The 23545-nt window shown below is 38.0% G+C and overlaps 1 protein-coding gene across 1 annotated transcript in view; it reads right to left on the minus strand.

The window, feature by feature from the left end:
* The window catches only part of Cntn5 (contactin 5), a 1215881-nt gene that overhangs the window by 39054 nt on the left and 1153282 nt on the right, over positions 1–23545 (minus strand). The window contains exons 18-20 of the mRNA XM_057767831.1: positions 20381–20530; positions 10486–10556; positions 8561–8795 (exon numbers count right to left, since the gene is read on the minus strand). Coding sequence (XP_057623814.1) covers positions 8561–8795; positions 10486–10556; positions 20381–20530 — 456 coding nt within the window. The remainder of the gene's footprint in view (positions 1–8560; positions 8796–10485; positions 10557–20380; positions 20531–23545) is intronic.

Consider the following 23545-nt stretch of genomic DNA (forward strand, 5'->3'; position numbering starts at 1 on the left):
AGGAGACTCACAGTTACCCATCACTCTAGCCCCAGGAAGTCTGACAGCCTTTTCTGAATTCATTGAGGACTGTTCTCATATGTACAAACCCATATGCAGACACATGTACACAGGCACCCACAGACACAGACAAACACAGAGATATCCACACACAGACCAACAGACAGACAGAGACGCAGACAGACAAGAACACACACACAGAGACACACAAACACACAGAGGCACAGACACACACACGTGAGAAACACACAGACAGACACACAGACATGTAGACAGACAGGTACATACAGAGACAACACACACACACACATAAACACACAATGATACACACAAGCACAGACATACACACATACACACACACTGAGACAAACACACATATAGACACAGACACAAACATATAGACAAAACATACACACATAAACACACAATGATACACACAGGCACAGACATACACACATACACACACACTGAGACAAACACACATATAGACACAGACACAAACATATAGATAACACACACATAAACACACAATGACACACACAGGCACAGGCATACACACATACACACACACTGAGACAAACACACATATAAACACAGACACAAACATATAGACAACACACGCACATAAACACACAATGACACACACAGGCACAGACATACACACATACACACACACTGAGACAAACACACATATAGACACAGACACACGTGCAAACACACACAATTAAAAATAAACTTTAAAAAGCACACCACATGATGTAATTGAGCAAAATTCATTTGATTTTAACATGCAGGTTGACATGATTCCTGCACTGTATTGATTGCAATTGCTAGTTCTGAGAAGCACTAACATCTTTTCTCTTTCCTTTGCCCAGTGCTGTCCTTCATACTACTTTATAGTCTATGTTTAATCTATTCAGTTTGTTCTTAAAAGAAAAGCTTCTATTTCGTTTTAGAATTATGACTAGCAGACTTGTAGTAGACCTTTTAAATTGTTTAACAGGAGTTTAAATTCTTGATTCTGTAGTTAAAGAAAGGGGATGCTGGTGGATTTGAGGCATCAGATCTGGGTAAGTTTCATTTCAAAGGGAGCCACACTTTGGTTATCGTTCGCCATTCTGTCACTGTGCTGCTTCCTTTCAGAATAAATGCATCGCAGACATTCCCCTGCCAAACGCTTTCCATCCGCTTTTATATTACCGAGACAATTACATTTTGTCAGGGATGATTGCAGGGGGATAAATAATTTCAGACGCACAAAAACGATGGCTAGGTGGCAGCGTTTCTATCCCTCTTTATCTCCAGAGAGAACTTTTTTTCTCTGTTAGCTTTCAAGAGCACCAGACACATTTAAATGTGTCTCAAATCGAAATTTAAATTAAAAAAACCCTGAAGATTGTAGAAGAACACGAGAGTTGGTTAGGAGTTACTTCTCAAATAAGCACTCAAATTTCCACGGGAAATCTTGAAGGATTTATAATTCAGGTCAGAACGATCCTAATGCATCATGGTTGATTTCCTCAGGGTGTGGCCCACAGCAGCATCACCTGAGTGAGTGTGGACAAGCTGCCTGAAGTTACTCATCTTCTATATCAAAGTAACTTTCAAAGGCCACCCATGAGGACCTGTGTTGGCATTTTAGCACAGGAAAAAGCATGGCCTCAGCCAGGTTCTTTCTACACCATGTTATGTACTGTTTATAGTTGAATTGACAGAATGTTTGTCTGCAGACAAGAATGACTGTGACTGGGATCTCCTGTCCTGTCAGGAAGGGCGCTGCACCCACATAAGAGAGAGACACCATAGACAGACTATAAGAAAGTTGCTTGAGTCAGAATTCAGGAGTACATTGCCAGGGGGCTTTGGGGTTCTAGCATAGCAAGTTAAGCCAATATGTCAATCTAATATACCCTACAAAATTAAAAATGTCCAGATTTTCTTGGGGAAAGGTTGTTTCATCTAAATTCTGCTTCTGAATGTTCCCGTCCCCCAATTGGTTCCCCGGGGGACAGTCTTAAAACATTGTTTGCTGTCTTACACATGGCAACAAAGAATCAGCTCTCAATTTCTCTTTGTCTCATATATATTTGTGTAGTGTCTATATATGTAGATGTATGAATGCCTGATTTTGGTATCAGGAATTTGGCTCTATCAGTTTTTAAACTTAGTGTTTAATACAGAGACTCTCAGTCAACCCCAGAGCTTGCCCCTAAAGCCCTCTTCCTCCAAGGATGCTTGATCTCTTCCTTCAAGGACTCAAATTACAGCCAAGCAGGAGGGATGCCTGGCCCACTCAGTGTCTATGTGGATTCTGGAGAGTTGAACTCTGGTCCTCTTTGCTGGTCACAAACCCTCAAGCCTCAGAACCATCTCCCATGCCTATCACTTTCAGTTTCTAAAGAGTCAATTTTTGGGTTAGAGAAGGGAATTTAAAGGAATCAAATTTAATTCATTCTTTTCTGTTCAATTGCCTTCAAAGACTGACAACGGGATGGGAGAGTGTGCTTAAACACATATGATTGATATATGTATATGTGTATATATGTATATATGTATATATATGTATATGTGTATATGTGTATATATATGTATATGTGTATATATGTATATATATGTATATGTGTATATATATGTATATATGTATACGTGTATATATGTATACGTGTATATATGTATATGTGTATATATGCATATATGTATATGTGTATATATGTATATGTATATGTGTATGTGTATGTATATGTATATGTATGTATATGTATGTATATGTATATGTGCATATATGTGTATATGTATGTATATGTATATGTGTATATGTATGTATATGTATATGTGTCTATATATGTATATATGTGTGTGTGTATTTATGTATATATATATAAAACATGCTTAAACATAAACTCAATAGATAAAGGAAAGAACTCCAAGTAGTCATAACTGACTCTTTAAGAGAAGGATTTGCTATGTTCTAAGACTTATTAATTCCAGACATGTATTAAATTACCCAACAAAGCCATTACATATTCTGTAATTACTTTTCAAAGAGGGGCTATGAAAGCCATCACACAGCTGCTAAATGGTGAGGGGAGGATTTGAGTCCAGGCATGAACTCTACTCCCCTGATGCTGTTGCTACACTCGACTATGCACAGATGCCACTGCCTTTAAAAAATACTTTAACTTTGTTTTCTGCGTGTATGTGCTTGTAGCACATGTGATTAAATGCATGTGTATGTCATGTGGATGGGTATGGAGCCCAAGTTGACACTGAATGTTGTCCTCTGTTGCTCTCCACCTCAACTTTTTAATTGCTGCCATCACTGCACATGATGTGCGTGGATGTGTTTTCATGTGGATATTGGATTGGTTCTCCCCTTCCACCTTCAGATTGGATATCAGACTCAGATCACCAGGCTTGTTCTGAAAGTGTTTTTATCTTCAGAGCAGTATTATAGTCCCATCCAGGTTCATTCCAGACAGGGCTTCTTACTGAGCCTGAAGCTCTCCAATTGGCTAGACTGGCTGGCTAGCAAACTCCAGGGATCTTCCTGCCACTGCTTTCCCAGGACTACAATTGCAAGTACATGTCACCATGTCTGGCCTTTTATGTGGGTACTGAGAATCGGAACTCAACTACTACTCTTGACTTTGCACCCAGGTAGGCTGATTAAAGTCCAGAACCTTATTTGTGCAAATGTGCTAGGTTTCGTCTGGTAGACAGAGACTTGAAACTCTCTCCTCTTGCTTAGGGTATGATGTAGGCGTGGATAGCTCCCCGACTTCAATCTGAGCATAGGTAGTGGGCACTCTGATTGATGGATTTCAGTATCAGTTAGATTAAAATTTAGAGCAGAATTACCAAGCTCATGAATTTAGATGATACATCTACATGAAGTGACCCAGCAGCTGGAGTCCTCCTAGTGATTTGGGGAATGTGCTTGTAATATTGATTGTACATCTGACTTCCCAGGAGGGGTGGCGGCAGCACTAGTTAAAGGGGAGTCTAATAAACTCTGTGGGAGAAGGGCTACGGTTTCATTAGTTAGAATTCAGTGAAGACAGCTGCTGTTGAACTTCTACAGTCAGTAATCCAAATGGATCACACAGCACAGACGGGTGATTATTCTTTGTATTCTATAACTAATATGCCAATTTATTAATTTCTGACTTCACATAAATCCCATTGAGCTCAGTTTCAGCTGAGAGTCGATCTGGATAATACCACCTTGTGAGCGCTGGGCTTTCATCTGAGCACTGACTGCCCTGTTTTCAAGGGATAACTGCAAATCAGTTTCTTTGAGTGAGGAACAGCGTCTTCAGTTTAATAAAAACAAGAGCCATGCAATTCACCTGAAGAGGCAGAAGTCCCCGACACAGAACATTACAAGTAAATAAACCTTCCAATCTGTGATTAGTAGCTATGGAATTCCATCTGTTTTTCTGATGGCTGTAATTGAATGCCCTGGCCACCATGGGTACTGCACTCAGCTGCACAAACCCACATTCACAAATACTTATATATGCATAGTCTTGAAAGGTTTTAAATTAAAAATAATAACAACTTACAGCAAAAATCTTAGTAGAACTGTTTTTAAAGTGATTTCAAGATAAAAATATTAAGTCAACAATTAACGCTCAGTTTTGTATCTCTAGAAAAACTTCATAATTCAACTCTTATCTGTCCACTCTGAGCTTCTCATTACCACTTTAGGTAGGAGGAACCCATGTTATTAAAAGAACCTCATTCACTCCAACTCTAGAAGTTTCAGCTGACTGATGTCAGTGCTGAGAAACAACCCCAATCCTCTGCAAGAGCAGTACATGCTCCTAATAGCCGAGCCATGTCTTCAGCCTGCCATTAATTTACAAGTCCAGGCTGGCCTTCAACTTTCAACCCTCCTGACTTAGCTGTCTACGTATGATGACTGTAGGCATGTCAAATCTTACACAACTTTATTATGCATTTTAATAATAGCTGTATCAAAACTTTGCAATTCTTTTAAAAAGATGGGTTTGGTTTCAAAATAAGATTGTATCGTATCCTAAAGGTCAAAAGCGGAACCAGGGCTAGGGATACATAATTTGTTCCTTGGCGCAAAGGTTGGATGTGTGATTTATCTATGAAGTACCTGTGGAAATCCTGGCAGGTAAATTTCTCTCCAACTCATATCAGTGGCCATTTGTCACCATTAGAGCCTTGTTGCTCCTGCTGCATAAATACTGAAAATTTTCAAAGGCTCAAGGGTGTTAATAGAAGAACCATCTGGAAAATTGTCAATTGTACTAGAGAGAAATAGCTAATCTCAGAAATGTGAGTCAACTTAAACCTTGAATAACTTAGATAATACCAATATAAACGATCCCTTTTAACAGGCCAAATATGGGCACAACTTTGCTTTCAACAGTGCAATTCTCACTCACATTCCAGTACACTTTCTTGAAAGGGAAGAAAAAAAAAAGATGGGTTTGAGGAATGCAAATGCACACACTTATGGGTGGGTAGTCTTTGTTTTAATGGTCTCAGTACATAGTCTAGGCTGGCCCTGAATTCATGATTCATGAGTCTTGAGTGGTGGCATTACATCTTTGAAATGGCCACTCCTTTTCAAACAAAGCCATTTGCCAGGTGACTAAAATAGAATGAAATTTCCTTTTTGATTACATAGTAAAAGTTATTGACCTGTTGTTACTCTTTCTCTTTGGAAAAATTATTTAAAGAATACTTCAGAACACGGATTAAGTAGGTGGAGTTTTAATTTTAGCATTATAAACATGCTAAAACTGTTCTAATTCAAAACCTTCATTGTCAAGTAAGAGAAAGATCCCAGAAGGAAGACAATCTGCTTCTGATCACCCTGAACGTGACTGCATTGCAGTGCGGTGAATGCAGTGCTGATGAAGGGAGACAGGGCCTTTAACCCTGCTCTGCTTTTTAACAGATGGGGTTCAATGGTGCAAACCCTTACGCTTATCGAAAGTTCCAACTTTAGTGATAAAGTTCCACATATGTGTATGTAGATCTTGCAGTCAGAACAAAGGCACGTTGGGCATACTGCGGGACTGTTATCTTCCATTTTTTCATGGACAAATGAAGTGTCACAATGAAATATCTTGTAGCAACAACCCCAGTGTCATTGAAAGGAAACATGCATGTTTCCTGTCTCACTTGAAAGAGAAAACTCCAAACGCAAGCCATTTCAAGTTTAAGGGCTCACAGTCCAAAAATGTGAAAAAAATTTGCGGGAGAGAAAAAAGTACTCCATGGTGACTGCTGTGATTTAATTTCAAAGCTAAGGCTGACAAGGAACTGATACAATGGACTTCTTAAAACACAACCCTGGCATTACCCTGCAAGGCACGTTTCCAAATCTGTGATTTACTGTGAGCCCTGTTGCCATGTGCTTGGTAGTGAGTTGGAAGCAGGTTGAAAACAACAATGATACGTACTTTCTGGTAAAATATGTACTATCAAATAGCTTTTAGGAGTGAGAAATTATATATGGCATATTTGCTCATATGTATATATTCTCAGTAGGACAGTGCAGGGTGAAACATGCTTAAAAAGAGCATATTTATTTTTTTCTTTAAGTATTTCCAAGCTCGTGTGTAGGTGTGTGAGTATATGTGCTTACGTTCAGGGCCTGAGAGACCAGAAGAGGACATCAGATCTCCAGCACTTCAACTGAGTTACAGGTGGTTGTGAGTGCCAGAGGCCCTCGCAAACATAGGATTCACTCTTAAAATGCTGAGCCATTTCTCCTGTCCCAAAGCTTTTGTTCCTATTCTGTGGTGAAAAGCTCAGCCGTACCACTTCTTTTTACTCCACAGTTGGCTCTCAATGAGCATCTGGGTCTGGTTCTGAGGCTCTTGAAGACCGGGCTTGAAATTATGACCTTATGTTTCTTTTAAAGTGCTAAAATAGCTAAGTCTCACAAACACACACACACACACACACACATGCACGCATGCACGTACACACGAGTAGGCTTACATGACACGGCTGTATCTAACACAACCTGAGAAATTAAGTACATGGATATCTTAGTGGGACTCCTATAATTTACGACTGGATTCCTTACCTTACAGGCTATTGTTCTACTAGATTAAAATTTTGCTCCTAATTCATAGCTTGGCTCTGTATTACAAAGATACACGACAGCTCTTATCAGAAAGTGCATCTTCTGTAAATCAAGCACTGCCTTTGTTCTTCTACATTCAAACGATCTTCTTTCTTTCTTCCCATGAATCTCATAGCATCTTTCTTTCTTTCTTTCTTTCTTTCTTTCTTTCTTTCTTTCTTTCTTTCTTTCTTTCTTTTTCTTTCTTTCTTTCTTCCTGTCCTGGAACTACCTCTGTAGACCAGTCTGGCTTTGAACTCACAGAGATCCATCTTTCTCTGTCTCCCGAGTGCTGGGATTAAAGGTGTGCACCACCACCATCTGGCTTGCACAAAAAATATTGAAAACAATCATGAGCTGTTCAAGCCACATATGTGGGCATAAAAGAAGCACAAAACTCAGTTAATATTGACCTTGCTTATTTGGAATGTCAAACAACTGCAGCCTTTGTGCGATATGTTTTGAGTTATTATATTATTATTAATTATTATATTTCATTTATTGGGCCCATTGAAATTCTTCACTTGAATTGAGAGAGTAAAAGGGAAAGCTAAGATGCATTCCATTATCTGTCAGAAAATTGCATGTTTGTATTTTAAGCTTATTAAAAACTCAGGATCTTGATAGCAGAAGTTGGACTTGTGGTTTAGCCACAGTACCTATAGAGAACAACTAGTTTTAGTTTATTCTTCTATGAAACAAACACATTTACTTACTACATGTTACCCCCGTAGAGGTTCTTAAGAATAAAATGAACTAATGCATGTGATGACCATATCCTATAGGAAAAATCAAAGATATGATAGAGAGATGTGCATTGAATTCTTATCGTAAGATGCCTAAACTTTGACAGGCTCCTCTGGTCCTCAGTTTCTCTTCAGTTACAAGGACATAAAGGTACAGAGGCAAATTTGTAACAGAAAGTTGTGTGAAAATTCTTTTACAGTGCAGTGGTTTACACACTGATAAGTCATAATTGCTTATTAGTTATGTCAATGGAACTTCAATTAAGTTTATATCACACAACACAACACACACATACGTTAAAGTATCCAAAAAAAATAAGATGCTGTAGAGATTACTGATATTATCCACTTAATGGAAACATGTTGGTTATATATTATTAGTGAACAAGAAGCCCAAATCAACATATGCAGATGTTTTTTTAAAAAGATGAGGTGGAAGGTGGGGGGAACAGAAGGAAAGGAAGCAGAGGGAACTGGGATTGGTATTTAAAATGAAAAAAGATTGTCTTAAAAACTAAATTAGAAAAGATGACAGTGAAGTTTCATAAACTATATCTAACAACTACAATGGGATAATGAGAGAAATTTTGAGTCATTGGCATACCAGTATTTTCTAAAACATTCTCACAATTTCTCAGTAGAAAACCAAAATAAAATATTGAAAAATCAAAGAGATGGAGTAGAGACACTGACTGACCTCCCTCCGCTGAACAGATGACGACAATCGGACTGAAGGGGCCATCGCCTTTATTATTGTAAACACCAACTTTGACTTCAAAGGGTGTGAGAGGGGGGACACTTTCATCTCGGTAAATGAACTTTGAAGCCTCAGAAGATGTCACCATCTTCTCCTTCCAGCCACGTGTTCCGTTGGGTCTGAACGCCACTATGTAGCCGAAGCCTTCCCCATTTTGAAATTCTTCTGATACTGGCTAAAGAAGGATAGTACAATTAATGATCAGCAAAACAACTGGCTGAGAAACACTTCCTCTTAATGCTTGGCATTGCAAAAGCCACAGTGAACTACAGAAAATAATCTCGGAAGTTTTTAATATGCTGTAAACTAAGATTGCACATGCGTTTTGGCTTTAATGGTACAATATAAAAAATGAAATGATATCAGTTGGTGTTTGAGGAAACACACCATAGTTTTTGAGAGAAGTTTCATAAACTATATCTAACTACATCAAGAGAAAACTCTTGAGGTGGAACAAATTTACTCCAATTAGTCATGTGTATAAACTGACGATCCTTGAATTCTATTGGAGAACTGAGTATGTTAGCGAAAATTGCCATATTGTGCGGTTGCAAGTCTCTCCTCCTTAGTCAGTGCTCTGTAGAGCACTCAGTAGATCAAATCAAAGAGACATCAACTCACAACCTATCTTCCAGGGCCCTTTTCTTTTGTGTCTGTGTTTGCCCAATTTGTGAAAACAAACAAATAAGCAAATCCACTCTGGAATGTTACATATATTTTAAATCTTCTTGTGCTATATATGGCTTACATTTAAATTTATTTAAAAATTCCAACTGCAGATTATAGATAGAAGTAACCTGTATTGATTAGGCAATGCCAGGAAGTTACCAGTAACTTAACTAACAAAGCATACGATACCTTGTAGATATCCAGTAATTTTGTGTTAAATTTTAAAGCTTGAATCCTGATTTAAAGATAAACTATGTACTGAGTAGAGGAAGAGACAAAGTCTATTAAGTCAAGGGCATAGGAGAGCCTCAGTGGGGTCAGATGTGGGGAAATAAATAGCTTTGCAGAAATGTTAACACAAGGCAGAAAAATTTATTTATGAAAGGAATGGATGGAGAATATGACAGACAATGCATTGGTGGAAGCTTCCTGCTAGTCCGCATATTTTCAGTGTTCTCTAAGACAGTCTCATTTCTCCAGCAAACACGACCAAATTTTGTGGTTAGGGTGGAGCTCATTAGTTGTGTAGCTACATTTTGTAATGATGTTATCTAATAACAAAAAAATAAAAATAGACTTCATGGTAAAGTGTATTCTTCTCACTTATTCTATCCTCATTCTTTTGACTATCAAAAGGTATTTGGAGATTGTATGATGAGCTCTGTAATGTGACACAAACTCGGGAATTCTGGTCCTGATTCTGATTGTCAGAGACGGTGCCAGAGCGGTGACCCTGTTTCAGTCTGCAGAACTAGGAACTCTCCCCTCACACTAGGATGGTGTCATAAGTTGGAATAAACCAGGGTCCATGTACTCAGTGTGGTGGTGTCCTTCCTCTCATGGATTCAGTTTCCAAAGAAGTCAAGGTGGTTACTTGCTTGGAAAAGAATTAACACTACACGAGTAATCTAAGTTTCCTGAGTAATTCCCAAGGGGCTGCTTGAGTGAGTCCATCTTAATTCAGAGAAAGCCTGTGTGATTGCAAGCATACCAGGGACTTAGCAAAGGTTGTCTGGGACCTGGGCTGAGGATGACAAGGACTTACCTAGATCTCACTCATCTGAGTAGCAAATCCTCAGACTGTTTCTTCATTCAGACAGAAACACCCAGTCTTATACCAAAGCAGAGTCTCTGGACAGAGCCCTAGTTTCTGAGCAAACAACCCGTCCTGATACTTGTACAGTGATTATATTTACCTCCCAGGCAATCACCAGTTCATGCCTTCTTCCACTTCTTCCACTTACATTGCTGGGCGCTGTCTTTGGAACTGTGGATAAAAATGCATGGAGGCTGAAGACAACAAATACACGTGTGATTTCCCTAGACCATTATCGTCCTACTTAGATTTTGTAGACTATTAAAATGAAACAGAGTTGCTTTCCATTAGAATCTTCACATTAAATACTAAGACAAAATATGTTATAGATACCTTGCTATCTGAGACAACTTGATTACATATATGTAAATATATGTATTGATTATATATATACATATACTGTATTGATTATATATACATTGCAAGTGTACTAATTATATATGCACATATATATTGATTATATGTTACAACAACACACACACACACACATATATATATATTTATAGCTAAATCATAGTTAACACCAAAGATAAAGGTATTTACTAAAATTGGGCAAATTCCACACTTTCAATGGCCCTCTCTTCTCTTTACTACTGTTATATTTCTTTTTATCATCCTGGGGTCTGCAAAAGTTCTGGAAAAATTCACAGGTCTACACCTGCACTATCTCAGGATCTATACTTTAAGGAAAACATACCCATAATGCCACTCTGTGAGAATCTATTTAAATGAGTAAACATTAAAAACAACTGTCAAAAATCAATCTTTCTTCCCCTTGCACATACAGAGTCACTCAGTGCAAGTTTTACAAATGAATAACGATTAAAAGAATAAATGTGTCAGAAGAACAAATTTCCCCTTCATTGCACCAAACCACAAATCTGCAGCTGAATGGAATATTTTCCAGTGAATTGTTGTTAACAGGAGAAAAACTATTAAAAGAAACCATTTTTCAGAGTCTGTGCCCGCCTTCACAATTTTACACTCCAATCTTGCCTTTGTATTCCAGCATATATTTAAGACAATATTGATATACACATGAGCAATGAACTCACATTACCTGTGGGATGAAAGGCCATTAATTGTTAGTTTATATTTTATATGTAACATTTTATATACTATGAGAAACCTTAGGCAAAATATTTTTTATAGTATGAGAAAGAAAAATAAGAAGAATGCTTCTCGGATCAGTGAAGTGGGAAAGAAAAATCCATGAATATAATAATGATGTACATTAAAAACATTAATTGTTGTTCAGTTGGACAACTTAAATGCCATTGGTCTCTTTTCCCCTTGGATGTAATTCTTCTCCTGTTGAAGTGCTTTCCAGAGTTACTAGTACCAAGCTGTATGATGTGCAGTACACAATGCACAGCTGTCCATTGTTTCCTTCCACAGGTTATTCATCTATGGAGTTCACTACCATGGGTTCCCTCAGAACTATCTGGAGTTAGATAGTTGTTACCTTCATACAAAGAAACCACATAAGATTCAATTAAGATAGAAAGACAGTATTCTGAAGTAGTCAATATGTCCTAGTTAATATGAACAGCGAGAAAAATCACTTATTAAATGAACTTTTAAAAGTGTTTATTGAATTTTTTATTTGACAGTTCCATACACGTATACAGTTCATTCTCATTACTACAGTCTCAAGTACCCTTGCTTGTTTCCCACCCCTATTAACTCTTTTTCTCCCTACAATTACCTGTCAAACATTATTTTCACTTTCTGAGATCCACCAAGTTTAGCCAGGATCATTTTTGTGAGCATGGATTTAAAACAATCTGTTGGAGAATAGTGGGCTCTTTAGTGGGCACACAGGTCATTTGAAATCATAGTTATTGCTGCTGTAGCAGCAACAAATACCCATGTGCCTTGGCACTTTTCCTACGAAGACCTCAGTGAAATTGAATATGACTATAAGTGTGTTCATTTCCTGTCAATGATATAAATGAGACTTACAAGAGGGTGCTGATAAAATGCTCTCTGCCTGTGTTGGTACAGTCCTTGTCGGTTAACAAGTTAGAGTTTTCGGGAAGAGGAGACTCAATTGAGAAAGCGCCTCCATCAGATTAGCCTGTAGGCAAGCTTTTGGAGTATTATCTCAAATAATGACTGATTTGAGGGAGGGGCCGTCCACTGTGGGTGCTGCCAACCCTGGAAGGTGGTACTGGACTGTATAAGAAAGCAGGCTGAGCAAGCCATGGGGAGAAAGCCAGTAAACACTATTCTTCCATGACTTCTGTTTCAGTTTCTGACCTCCTTCCATTCAAGATGGACTGCAAGTACAAATGGAGATAAGCCCTTTCCTCTCCAGGTTGCTTTTGGTTATAGCGTTTTATCACAACAATAGAAAACAAACTAAAGCGATGCCCCTGTGACCTGTTTCTGGCTAATTCAAGAATTTGAATATCATGACAATCAGTGAATATCTACTTAAAGTAATAGTAAATGTGATACAGTTTGTCAATACTCAGCCATTTTGGCTTCCCTTAGGACATTTGCTTGATAAGAAAATGCACACATACATGTAATTACACATGCATATAAGCACCCACTTTATATTTATCTCTGTCAACACGTTTTTGAGTAATACTGTTCTTAAAATATGATTTAGGAACTCACCAAGGCCAGCTGGCCTGGGTCAGAAAAAGCATGGGATAAAACCGGACTTGCTGAAAATAGCGGACAATGAGGACTACTGAGAACTCAAGAACAATGGCAGTGGGTTTTTGATCCTACTGCACGTACTGGTTTGTGGGAGCCTAGGCAGTTTGGATACTCCTCTTACTAGACCGGGATGGAGGTGGATGGTCTTTGTACTTCCCACAGGGCAGGGAACCCTGATTGCTCTTAGGGCTGACGAGGGAGGGGGACTTGATTGGGAGAGGGAAATGGGAGGTGGGGGTGGGGAGGAGGCAGAATTCTTTAATAAATAAATAAATAAATATGATTTAGGCTAAGTGCTTCTTTTACATCATTGATCTATGTTTATATCTAGAACTTAGATTTTTGAATTCACTTCTTTGAAAATTACTAAGAGTTCATATTTCTGAAAAAAAGTCTGGGTATGGGAAGAACCATTTCTGTTTTGTTCCACTCTTAAAATAATGGGATGCTCAGAGCCTCTGGGCTGGAGTTACTGAATGAGCTATGAGCTCCAATGTGAGCCTCTCCTCAAACCCACCAGAATCTAAGGCTTAGAAGAGGTTAGAGCACTAGCTAGTCTTTCTGAGGCCACAAGTTCAATTTCCAGCAACAACACGATGATTCAAAACCATCTACAATGAGATCTGGTGCCCTCTTCTGGCATGCCATCAGAACACTGTATATATAGTAAATAAATAACTCTTAAAAACAAGAATTGAACATAAAGAACAATAAACTTGGAGATCTGGGAGTCTGGAAAAAGCACTGCACAGGACATTCATGGTTCTGATTTTAGAAAATACATTTAAGTTTTTCAAAATTTTAACTTTCTGAGTAAAAATGTGCTTAGAACGTAAATAGTAATGGGGCTGGAGAGATGGCTTGGTCCCCACACAGCAGCTCCCAACCACTGTAAGTTCATGTCCAGGGGGTCTGGCACCCTCTTCTGGGCTCCACATACATTAGGCACAAAAGTAGTGCACAGACAATGTGCATAAAATAAAACACACATAAAAGGTTTAAGGTGTGACTAATAAATATTTGAGGTTTCCAAAGACTATGAAAGCAAAATAAAACTTTTCTAAATTAACACAATGCTGTAAGAGCAATTTCCAGGTTAAATTATCTATAAATAACCTGTTTGGTAAGATACACTTTGAAATTGAACTGCTCAGTATGACGTTTGGAGACAAGTTAAGCTGTAGTCAAAGAGTAAATGCAAAGGGCTAAGATCTTCTTTGCCTTGCTCTACCACCATTTCAATAAAACTTGCACGATACCAAAAGTGGCCTTTGACTGCTAGTGTTTCAATAATGCATGTGCATGGATTTTGAAAAGCTTCTTAGATGTTTGGGACCAGCTGATGGCAGTCACAGGTCTTGAGAGCTGCAGCCAAGCATGCTTTGCTGCTGAGATCTAATGCTGCACCCTCTAATTCTGTTTGGCTTACATTTCCTAATTACATGCAGATATGGTAGTTGGCATGCTCATGCATTTCCTTTTCAGTGTGGTGACACACAGTCATTATCTCTGCCACACTGCAGTGGAGCTTGCTGATTTTAATTATAACCCTTTTGTTTATAATACATTATGAAATAATATATTTGACTTAATCTCCCAGAGCCCTTTTGGTATGAGCATTCTGTAATTCTTGTTAGAAGCATAAAACCCATAAAATCAAAATCTCATAAATGTTTTCAGAGAAATACATATTTTTAAACCAAATATATCTTCAGTTTAATTAGTGAGAACCTGATTTAGAATTAGGCATTGAAGTAGCCTTCTCCCTCAGTCAGCTACTGATAAATGTCACGAATTTATTAACTCAGGGGATCAAGTTTATGCACATGCTGAGCAGTTAAACTGATTCTCCTGCGTTTATTTCTGAGCAATCACCCTTCACAGATAGATCATCCAGTTGAGACTTTACACATGAGATCCAAACGCTTAACTGTTTCACGTCTTATCTGGCATGCTGATATGTGAGCTATTTTCTCTTTTTTTCTTAAACAGTGAAATCCTTCTTGTCAGTATCCAGAATGAGCAAAGTAGAAAGCACTCCCTTCGTATAAACAGGCTGGAATATCACAGGGCTCTTGATAAATGTCATTGTTTGAATAACATGTTACACATTACCACCACAGCTTAATTAAAAACTAAACAAGTCTCCAGTTTCTCTTAGAGTGTTTACATGGCTCATTAAATCATACAGCTTTGCTAAAGACCATGGGCAGTCTTTGCAATTAAGACGCTGAGTGGTTATCCCAGTAGCTAGTAGCTGGTATGAGGTATGAAGCAAAGATACAGGAGAATGGGGAGAGTGAGGGGTTGGCTACACAGGAATGGTAGTCAGAGGGACATTTCAAGACATTTTTATAATAGAATTGAAATATACTGAACATAAATATTCCCATTACCAACTACACCAAGTATGTAGAAAGCTTAGAAATTAGAGTCCCCAAAAGCTAAGACTCCCAAACCAGCACCAAATGGCAGCCCTGCCTCCTGAAATCCCCCAAAGCAGAAACTCCCAAACCAGCACCAAACAACAGCCTGACCTATTGTCAATTCTGAGCTAGTGTGGGATTTTTTTTCAAGCATCCTGTCTTCACCTCCTGGAGAGCTAACTGCTGTTTTTGTTCTTCTCAGTGGGGCAGACGACTTTGCACAGACAGAGTGACAGTTTCCAGGGACATGACAAAGATCTGAGCTGAATCCCACTCTTCCTATTTCATCATCCAACCTGTCTTCTGAAATTATTAATATCTGCTTATCTGGTTAGATTTGTTTTTGTTGTTGTTGTTTATTAAACAATTTTTCATGAATTCTTGACTGGCCTTAAATTTGCTGTGTACTTGAGACTGGTTTTGACCAGTTGTGGATCCACTAACTCATACTACCAGAATTCATCTGAATACATGGAAGAAATGATCAAAATGTACTAATGAGACACACATGCACACATGTGCACATACATGCACACACATACACTCACTTCTAATCTGTAGCTCCAATCCCAACTATTTCCTCATCATTATTGCGTCCTAGGGAAGACTCATTTTTAGATATTTAAAGTTTATTTTATTTAAATAAAAACTGTAATTTCACAAGCATCCCATTTTCTACCCTTCCATCCTAGCTCGGGTTTGACCCTGGGGAGCTGTGCTTGGTCTCTTCCATCTCATTTCTGCTTCCTTTCTCACCATGAAACTGCCACTTTGACTGGTACTCCCCAGACAAAAGAAGAAAGGGGATATATCTACATAGAAGACGACATCTTTATCTATGTATTTGATGTCATCTCATGATCTCTCACTGGTTGTTAGATGCTGCCAAGACTTCTTTTGTTTACACACTTCTTCGGTATGGGCTCTTTGGGGACATAGGAACCCCTAGCGGCATATGATTCCACAAAACCTAGTCAAAGTTTCCTTCCAAGGTGCCCTTTGCTCCCTGTGACTGTTCTACCCACCTTCTTGCTAAGCCCTAGAAACTCTGTGTTGGATTGAGAGTTCTTGTATAAAACTCTGAAGCTCAGTGTTGTCTCTGGTGGAAGACAGAAGCACTGAGCCATCTACCAGGGCTGTCTTGCTCCTCTGCTACTTGTTTTAAGAGGGAAATGACCTATCCCTATTGAAGTTGGTGTTGAAGAGAAACCCCTGGGTCAAGACAGAGCAGGAACTAAGAGAGAAAAGGAAGTCTGACTGCCCTGTTCCTTACAAGCATTTTCTACCCAGTCTCACTCAGCATCTGAGGTTGCATGGCTAACTGCAACAAAAGACTCAGCTCATTATTAATTACAATCTCTTCAGCTGTACTTTATCTTCTTGCTTCTGAAAAGATGCTGTTTCTGTTTTCATGTTCGCATCTTCAGAGAAACATGGTTGCTATTGAGAAAATCTGACTTCAGAGGAGACAGAATAAAATCCTATTGTGATAAGTACATATTCTGACTCCTTAGTAAAAATAGCTTACTTGTACAAAAATGCTAACACTGTTTAAGATAAGCCTGATTTGTTTTCTCTGAAAGTCTATGTGTTGATAGTATGGGTTTTAAGGGACATTTGGAAACCAGACCAAATAAGAGTTGAATGGAATGATTTACTAGGGAAAGTTAGAAACCACAAAGTGGTCATACACTGCTGTCACCAAAGGGTCCAAGCTAGGAGGGTTTTAGTTCTTTAGTTTTCCTCTGTCTTAAAGAAAATATATTCTGTTGATATAGTTGGCAAAAATTAAAGAAAATACCATTAAGTGAACATTATGACTTTCTTCAAGCCAATGAGTAATTTAATTATATTATGTAAAAGAAATGGTCCCAATAAGATTAAAATAAGACAGAAATAATAGCAAGCAACAGACCCCTAAAGCCAAATCAAAATCATTATAAAAAATAAAGTAACACTACGCATCATGTAGCAGAGAGTATTTTTCGATGAAAAAAAAAATGCCCATACAGACACATTACTAGGTAAAAAGAAGAATGAAATGGCTGTGTGTGAGAGGTTCCCTAGTGGGCTTGGTAGGGAGATATTTAGCCCATATACATTTATCTGAAAACATACCATCAATATAAAAAGAGACTTTTTCATGCTCATCGTTGCTTAAATTCCCTTCTTATAAAATAACAACCCAGTGAATGAAGATGTTTGTAATAACAACAGAGATGTTAATACTTATGTATAGTTTCTTATGTAATACAAGGATCAAGAGAAGTAGGCTACAACATGTTCTTGTTAGCACTATTTGTCAACTTGACACACTTACAGCCATTTGACAGAAGAGACTCATTTGAAACATTTCCTAGACCAAACTGGCCATTGGGCATCTTTGTGGGGTATTTTCTTGATTATAGGAGGGTCCAGTCCAGGTACCACCCATTGACTCTAGTCCTGGATTGTGTGGGTAAGTTATCTGAGCAACAGACTATGAGTGATCCAATGAGGAAATGAGCAAGCTGGCAAGCAGCACTCCTCCATGGATTTTGCTTCAAGTCCCTGTCTAGACTTTCTTCCGTGAGAGATTGTGTGACCTGGAAGGGAAAGCTGAAAAGAAACCCTTCTGCCCCAACACATTCCCTCAACTTTCCCCCTTCCTTCCTTTCCTTCCTTCCTTCCTTCCTTCCTTCCTTCCTTCCTTCCTTCCTTTTTTTTTGTCATCGTGTTTGCAACAGCAACAGCAAGAAGACTGGAGCATGATATTTTCCTAATTTGACAAATGCTAATAAGAAAGCCTCGGGCATCCTTGCCTGTGTTCAGCAAGCTAGTAAATGACACACCTGGACATTAATTCAATTCTAAACTCATGTAACTCAATAAACTTAACATATATGTGCATGTGTGTATGTGTGTGTGTGCACATGTGCGCGCAAATGCACACACACATACACTAAGCTCTATTTAGCACTATATGAAAAGATTTAGAAATAATGGCTGTTACTAGACAAAGAATGCAAAAACTTCCCAATGGCAAGTTACACACTTGCCCTTCTTACTGACCATTCAGAGGTTTCTAAAGTATTAGTTATAGAATAGTGAGGTTCAAGACAAGAAACAACTGCTGCTCTTATATTCATTTTGTTTTTCTGTTTCAACATCTCATATTTTCATATTCATTTCTTAATCTATAATCATCTCTCTGGCAACATCTTTGAAATAATAAAACATTCACACTGTTGTCTTTCAAATTTACACGTTAGTTTGATGAGAGCAGCACATTTCATTAATTAAACATGTAATCTATTTATATCTTTCTCTCTCTCTGGATAATCTAATTAAAACTTGTAAGAAAATTAAAATTGCTCTATAAATATAAATGTGCACCACAGTAAAAATAGACGTTTTCTATGCTAGTTTGACCTCCTTATGCCAAGACATTGGACTGAACTAAATTATATATTTGGGTGTAAAGCTTGCTTTTTTGGTGTATTGTACGAAGTACTGAGTTTTCTAAGGACTCCTGGATACAAGTACATAGCATGCACTGACATGTTCTCCGGTGTCAGTCTAGCCTATTCTATTGGTTATATTATCCTCATGGAAGTGTTTTGATGACCAAAAATACCAAAATGTATTTTTTAGGAAAACTGCAAAAAATTTCTTTTTGGTATATGAGAAAGAAGCACTTTTGACATAGAAATACTTCACCTGAGTTTTTTTATTTTAAAATTTAGGTTTTTTTATTTAAGAGAAATTTACAGAGGCATAATCTCTTATAATCTCAATATCGTAATGTTAAGACAATTTTCCGCTCCAGTGTGGCTCTCCATTTTGAAAGTTTAGTTGGTCCATTAGAACAATGGCATCTTTGAATATGAAATAGGTACTTAATGGAGGCAGAGTGTGTCACTGGGGACTGCTACCTCAGGATACTGGTGTCTTTTACTCTGTGCTGCTTGAGAAAACAGCTACAAAACTCGACACTTGGTTCTATGCCATTAGGAGGTCCAGCTGAATTTGAAGTCAAGTGAAGCAGTATAAAGTGGGCAGCGCTCACCTTCCCAGCTCACTGTGAGAGGCACGCTCTGCACACACTTTCACAGCATCCTTCCTCTTCCGTTGGACTTTAATGGAATAAATTATGCCGTGCATACATAAAATTGAAGACAGCAGTCTGTGACCGAGGCAGGTATAAAGCTAGACAAAATCTTTGAAATGCATCATCTGAACATGGTTTGGCTTAAGATGCAATGGTGGCTTGTTAATAAAATTTTAATAGCACAAGTAGATTCATACTTAAAAAGTTTAGGAGAGTTACTCATCCTGAAAGCAATTAGTTTCTTGATATAGTCATTTGGGTGTTTTTTTTTTTCAAAAGAAAAATTTATTCTGAAAAACTAGGAAGAACCCTTGCTTTTACTAAGCTATGTAGTAGATGGGTAGCTCATGTGTACAGTTTTCCAGAAAGTACCAGGTTAAGAAGGGGCTCTGTTTGTCTCTTCAAAGTGTAAAAGTATAATTTACACAGGTTAGGTGGTGAAGGGTGAAGGGTGGCCTGAGGAAGTAGACCATAATTGAAGGTAAGAACAACCACTGGGGAATAGAAAGGTAAGTTAAACTATTCTGAATGTTATGGGGTTTCTTAGAAGAATAGATTAATTGCCTCCACTTCATGAGAACTTAAGTTTAAGGATGGGAGGAAAAATCATATATTTCATAAATCTTTGTTATTTAAGCAGTAATAAAAATGGCTGAAAAGAAGAAAAAATAATTATTTTAAAGGAAACAAATTCAGGATACTAGGAAAATGCATCAGGAAAGTCATGGAGCAGTCATGATTAATTCAGCTTTATTTTAGAGTGATGAGAGGCTTATCAAACAGGACTTTTGTGCCATGGTTCTTACCTGCCTCGTTTGTGCGGATCATTCGAGATGGAATGCTTGGATCCCCTGTCCCAATTGGATTGGTGGCAACCACTCGGAATTCATATTCTACCCAGGGATTTAGGTCCACAGCCATTGCTGACTCCATGTCTCCTGTGATGACTTCTGGGACTACGAAGAAGGAGCATATTTCTTGCTATTAACAGGCTGGAGAAATGCTACAAATACATGTTGATCAATGATGTTGCCATTACTAATCCCTACTTCCTCATTCTGTGCAGTCATTTCTCATAATACATGGCCACAATCCTGCTTCCTCATAGTATATTACTATGTATAACTACTATGACAAAATGAACTTTCAGGAAGTGAGCACTGCATATGCTGAAGTTGTTTGTAGGCCATTAGAATTCCTCTCATCTGGCTATCAAAGAACTTAACATGATCTACACTAAAAATCATTTTCCCATCCTCAGCCCTAGAGAAGAGGCTAAGTCCCATTAGAAACAGAGTTCTTTTCAGTTTCTAGGGAGATGTTTTTTATACTCACAAACATATTTTGTTTCCTGTCCACAACAACTCATGAATATACCTTTTAGTTAGAAATGACAGCATGTGTGGGGTAGGTACAAACTCTGATCTCTTCTTGGAATAATATTCATACCATACTTTGATTCTATCAAATCATGAAACTTCTTACAATTGTCTTTACAAAACCATGTCCCATTCTCTCTTCACCATTTATTTATCAGACCATACCAGCTCCTCTATCACTGAAACTGCAATTGTCAAGGTTGGCACTGACCTCCATATGTTTAAAATCAATGATCAGGTGGCCACCCAGCCAGCCAGTCTCAGGGAACTGAGTCCATGCCCCTTCCAATTCTCTAAATTTTCTGGCCATCAAGAGCGGTATGTCCTGGGCTACTGGCTTTCTTTACCACATTCCATCTTGCCCCCAAGAACTCCTTTTCATCTGTGGGGTCCTTGGATCCCCTAGCACAGCCTGTTTCAGGGCAGAGGGGATCTGAGAGCCAGCTCCAGTGCTGAGGGGACCTAATAGAGGGCAGACCAAGAAAAACTCTCAAGTATACAGTCAGGCACAGCAAAGATTGGACCAAGACGTCAAGACACTGCTGGCCTCATTTGAAGGAAGAGATGGGCAGGAGCTTATGCAAGAATTTCTCCAACAACCTGAATAGAATCATGATAACACCAGAATCCAATGAACATGCAGCAGGAAGACTTGAACACCCTAACACAGAAGAAGTAGAAAAAATCAACTTAAAACGTAAGCTTATAAAAATGATGGAGACTCTTAAACAGAAAGTGAAAAACTTCCTTAAAGAAATGGAAGAGAAGACAAACAAAAAGTTAGAAGAAATTAATAAATCCCTCAAAGATACCCAAGAAAACCAAGAAAAAGCAATCAAACATGTAAAGGAAACAGTTCAAGACTTGAAGACTGAAATGGATGTAATAAAGAAAACACAAACCAAGGGATGGCTGGATATGGAAAATCCGGGTAAACTAACAGAAACTATGGAGACAAGTATAACCAACAGAATATAAGAGATAGAAGAAAGAATCTCAGACAATGAAGATACTATAGAGGAAATAGACTCATTGATCAAAGAAAACAGCAAATCCAACAAATTCTTAACACAAAACACCCAGGAAATCTGGGACACCATGAAAAGACCAAACTTAAGAATAATTGGGGTAGAAGAAGGAGAATTCCAGCTCAAAGGTACAGAAAATATATTCAACAAAATTATAGAAGAAAACTTTTCCAACCTAAAGAAGCATATTCCTATGAAAGTACAAGAAGCTTACAGAACACCAAATAGACTGGATCAAAAAAAATCATCCCCTTGTCATATAATAATCAAACCATAAAACATACAGAATAAAAAAGGAATATTAAGAGCTGCAAAGGAGAAAGATCAAGTAACATATAAAGGTAAACCTATCAGAATTACACCTGACTTCTCAATGGAAACCATGAAAGCCATAAGGTCTTTGATAGAGAAAACAAGATATTCCATGACAAAACCAGATTTAAATAATACATATCCACAAACCCAGCCTTAAGAAAGTACTAGAAGGAAAACCTCAACCCAGGAACCCAACAACACCCACAATAGCACAGACATCTGACAACCCTTCACCAACACAGCTCAGTGAAGGGAAACACACAAACATTACCACAAAAACAAAACAAAACAAAACAACAACAACAACAAAAAACCAGAATTAACAACCACTGGTCATTAATATTGCTTAATATCAATAGACTCAATTTATCTATAAAAAGAAACAGGTTAAGAGAATGGAGACAAAAACAGGATCCAACATTCTGCTGTTTACAAGAAATACAGCTCAACCTCAAAGAAAGATACTACCTCAGAGTAAAGGGTTGGGAAAAGGTTTTCCAATCAAACAGACCTAAGAAACAAATAGGTGTGGCTATCCTAATAGCTAACAAAATTGATTTCAAACTAAAATCAATCAGAAGAGATGGAGAAGGATATTTTATACTCATAATAGGAACATCAAGATGAAGTCTAAATCCTGAATATTTATGACCCTAATATAAAAGCACCCATATATGTAAAAGAAACATTACTAGAACTCAAATCACACATCAAACCCCCCCCCCCCCACACACACACACACTAATAGATTTCAACACTCCTCTATCACCAATGGTCAAACAGACAGAAACTTAACAGAGAAATAAGCGAACTAACAGATGTAATGAATCAAATGGACTTAACAGACATCTATAGAACATTCCACCCAAACAGGAAAGAATATACGTTCTTCTCAGCATCTCATGGAACCTTCTTGAAAACTGAACACATACTTGGTAACAAAGCAAACATCCACAGATACAAAAAAAAAATTGGAGTAACCACCTGTGTCTTATTGGATCACTATGGAGGAAAGTTAGAATTTAACAACTATTCCACCCCCAGAAAGTCTACAAACTCCTATAGCTGATAAATACCTTTAGTGATGTGGCAGGATACAAGATCAACTCAAAAAAATCAGTAGCCTTCCTATATACAAAGAATAAAGAAGCAAAGAAGGAAATCAGAGAAACATCACCTTTCATGATAGCCACAAATAGCCTAAAGTATCTTGGGGTGACACTAACTAAAGAAGTGAATAATCTGTTTG

This window comes from Chionomys nivalis, chromosome 4, assembly GCF_950005125.1.
Source record: "Chionomys nivalis chromosome 4, mChiNiv1.1, whole genome shotgun sequence".
NCBI classification, from domain to species: Eukaryota; Metazoa; Chordata; class Mammalia; order Rodentia; family Cricetidae; genus Chionomys; species Chionomys nivalis.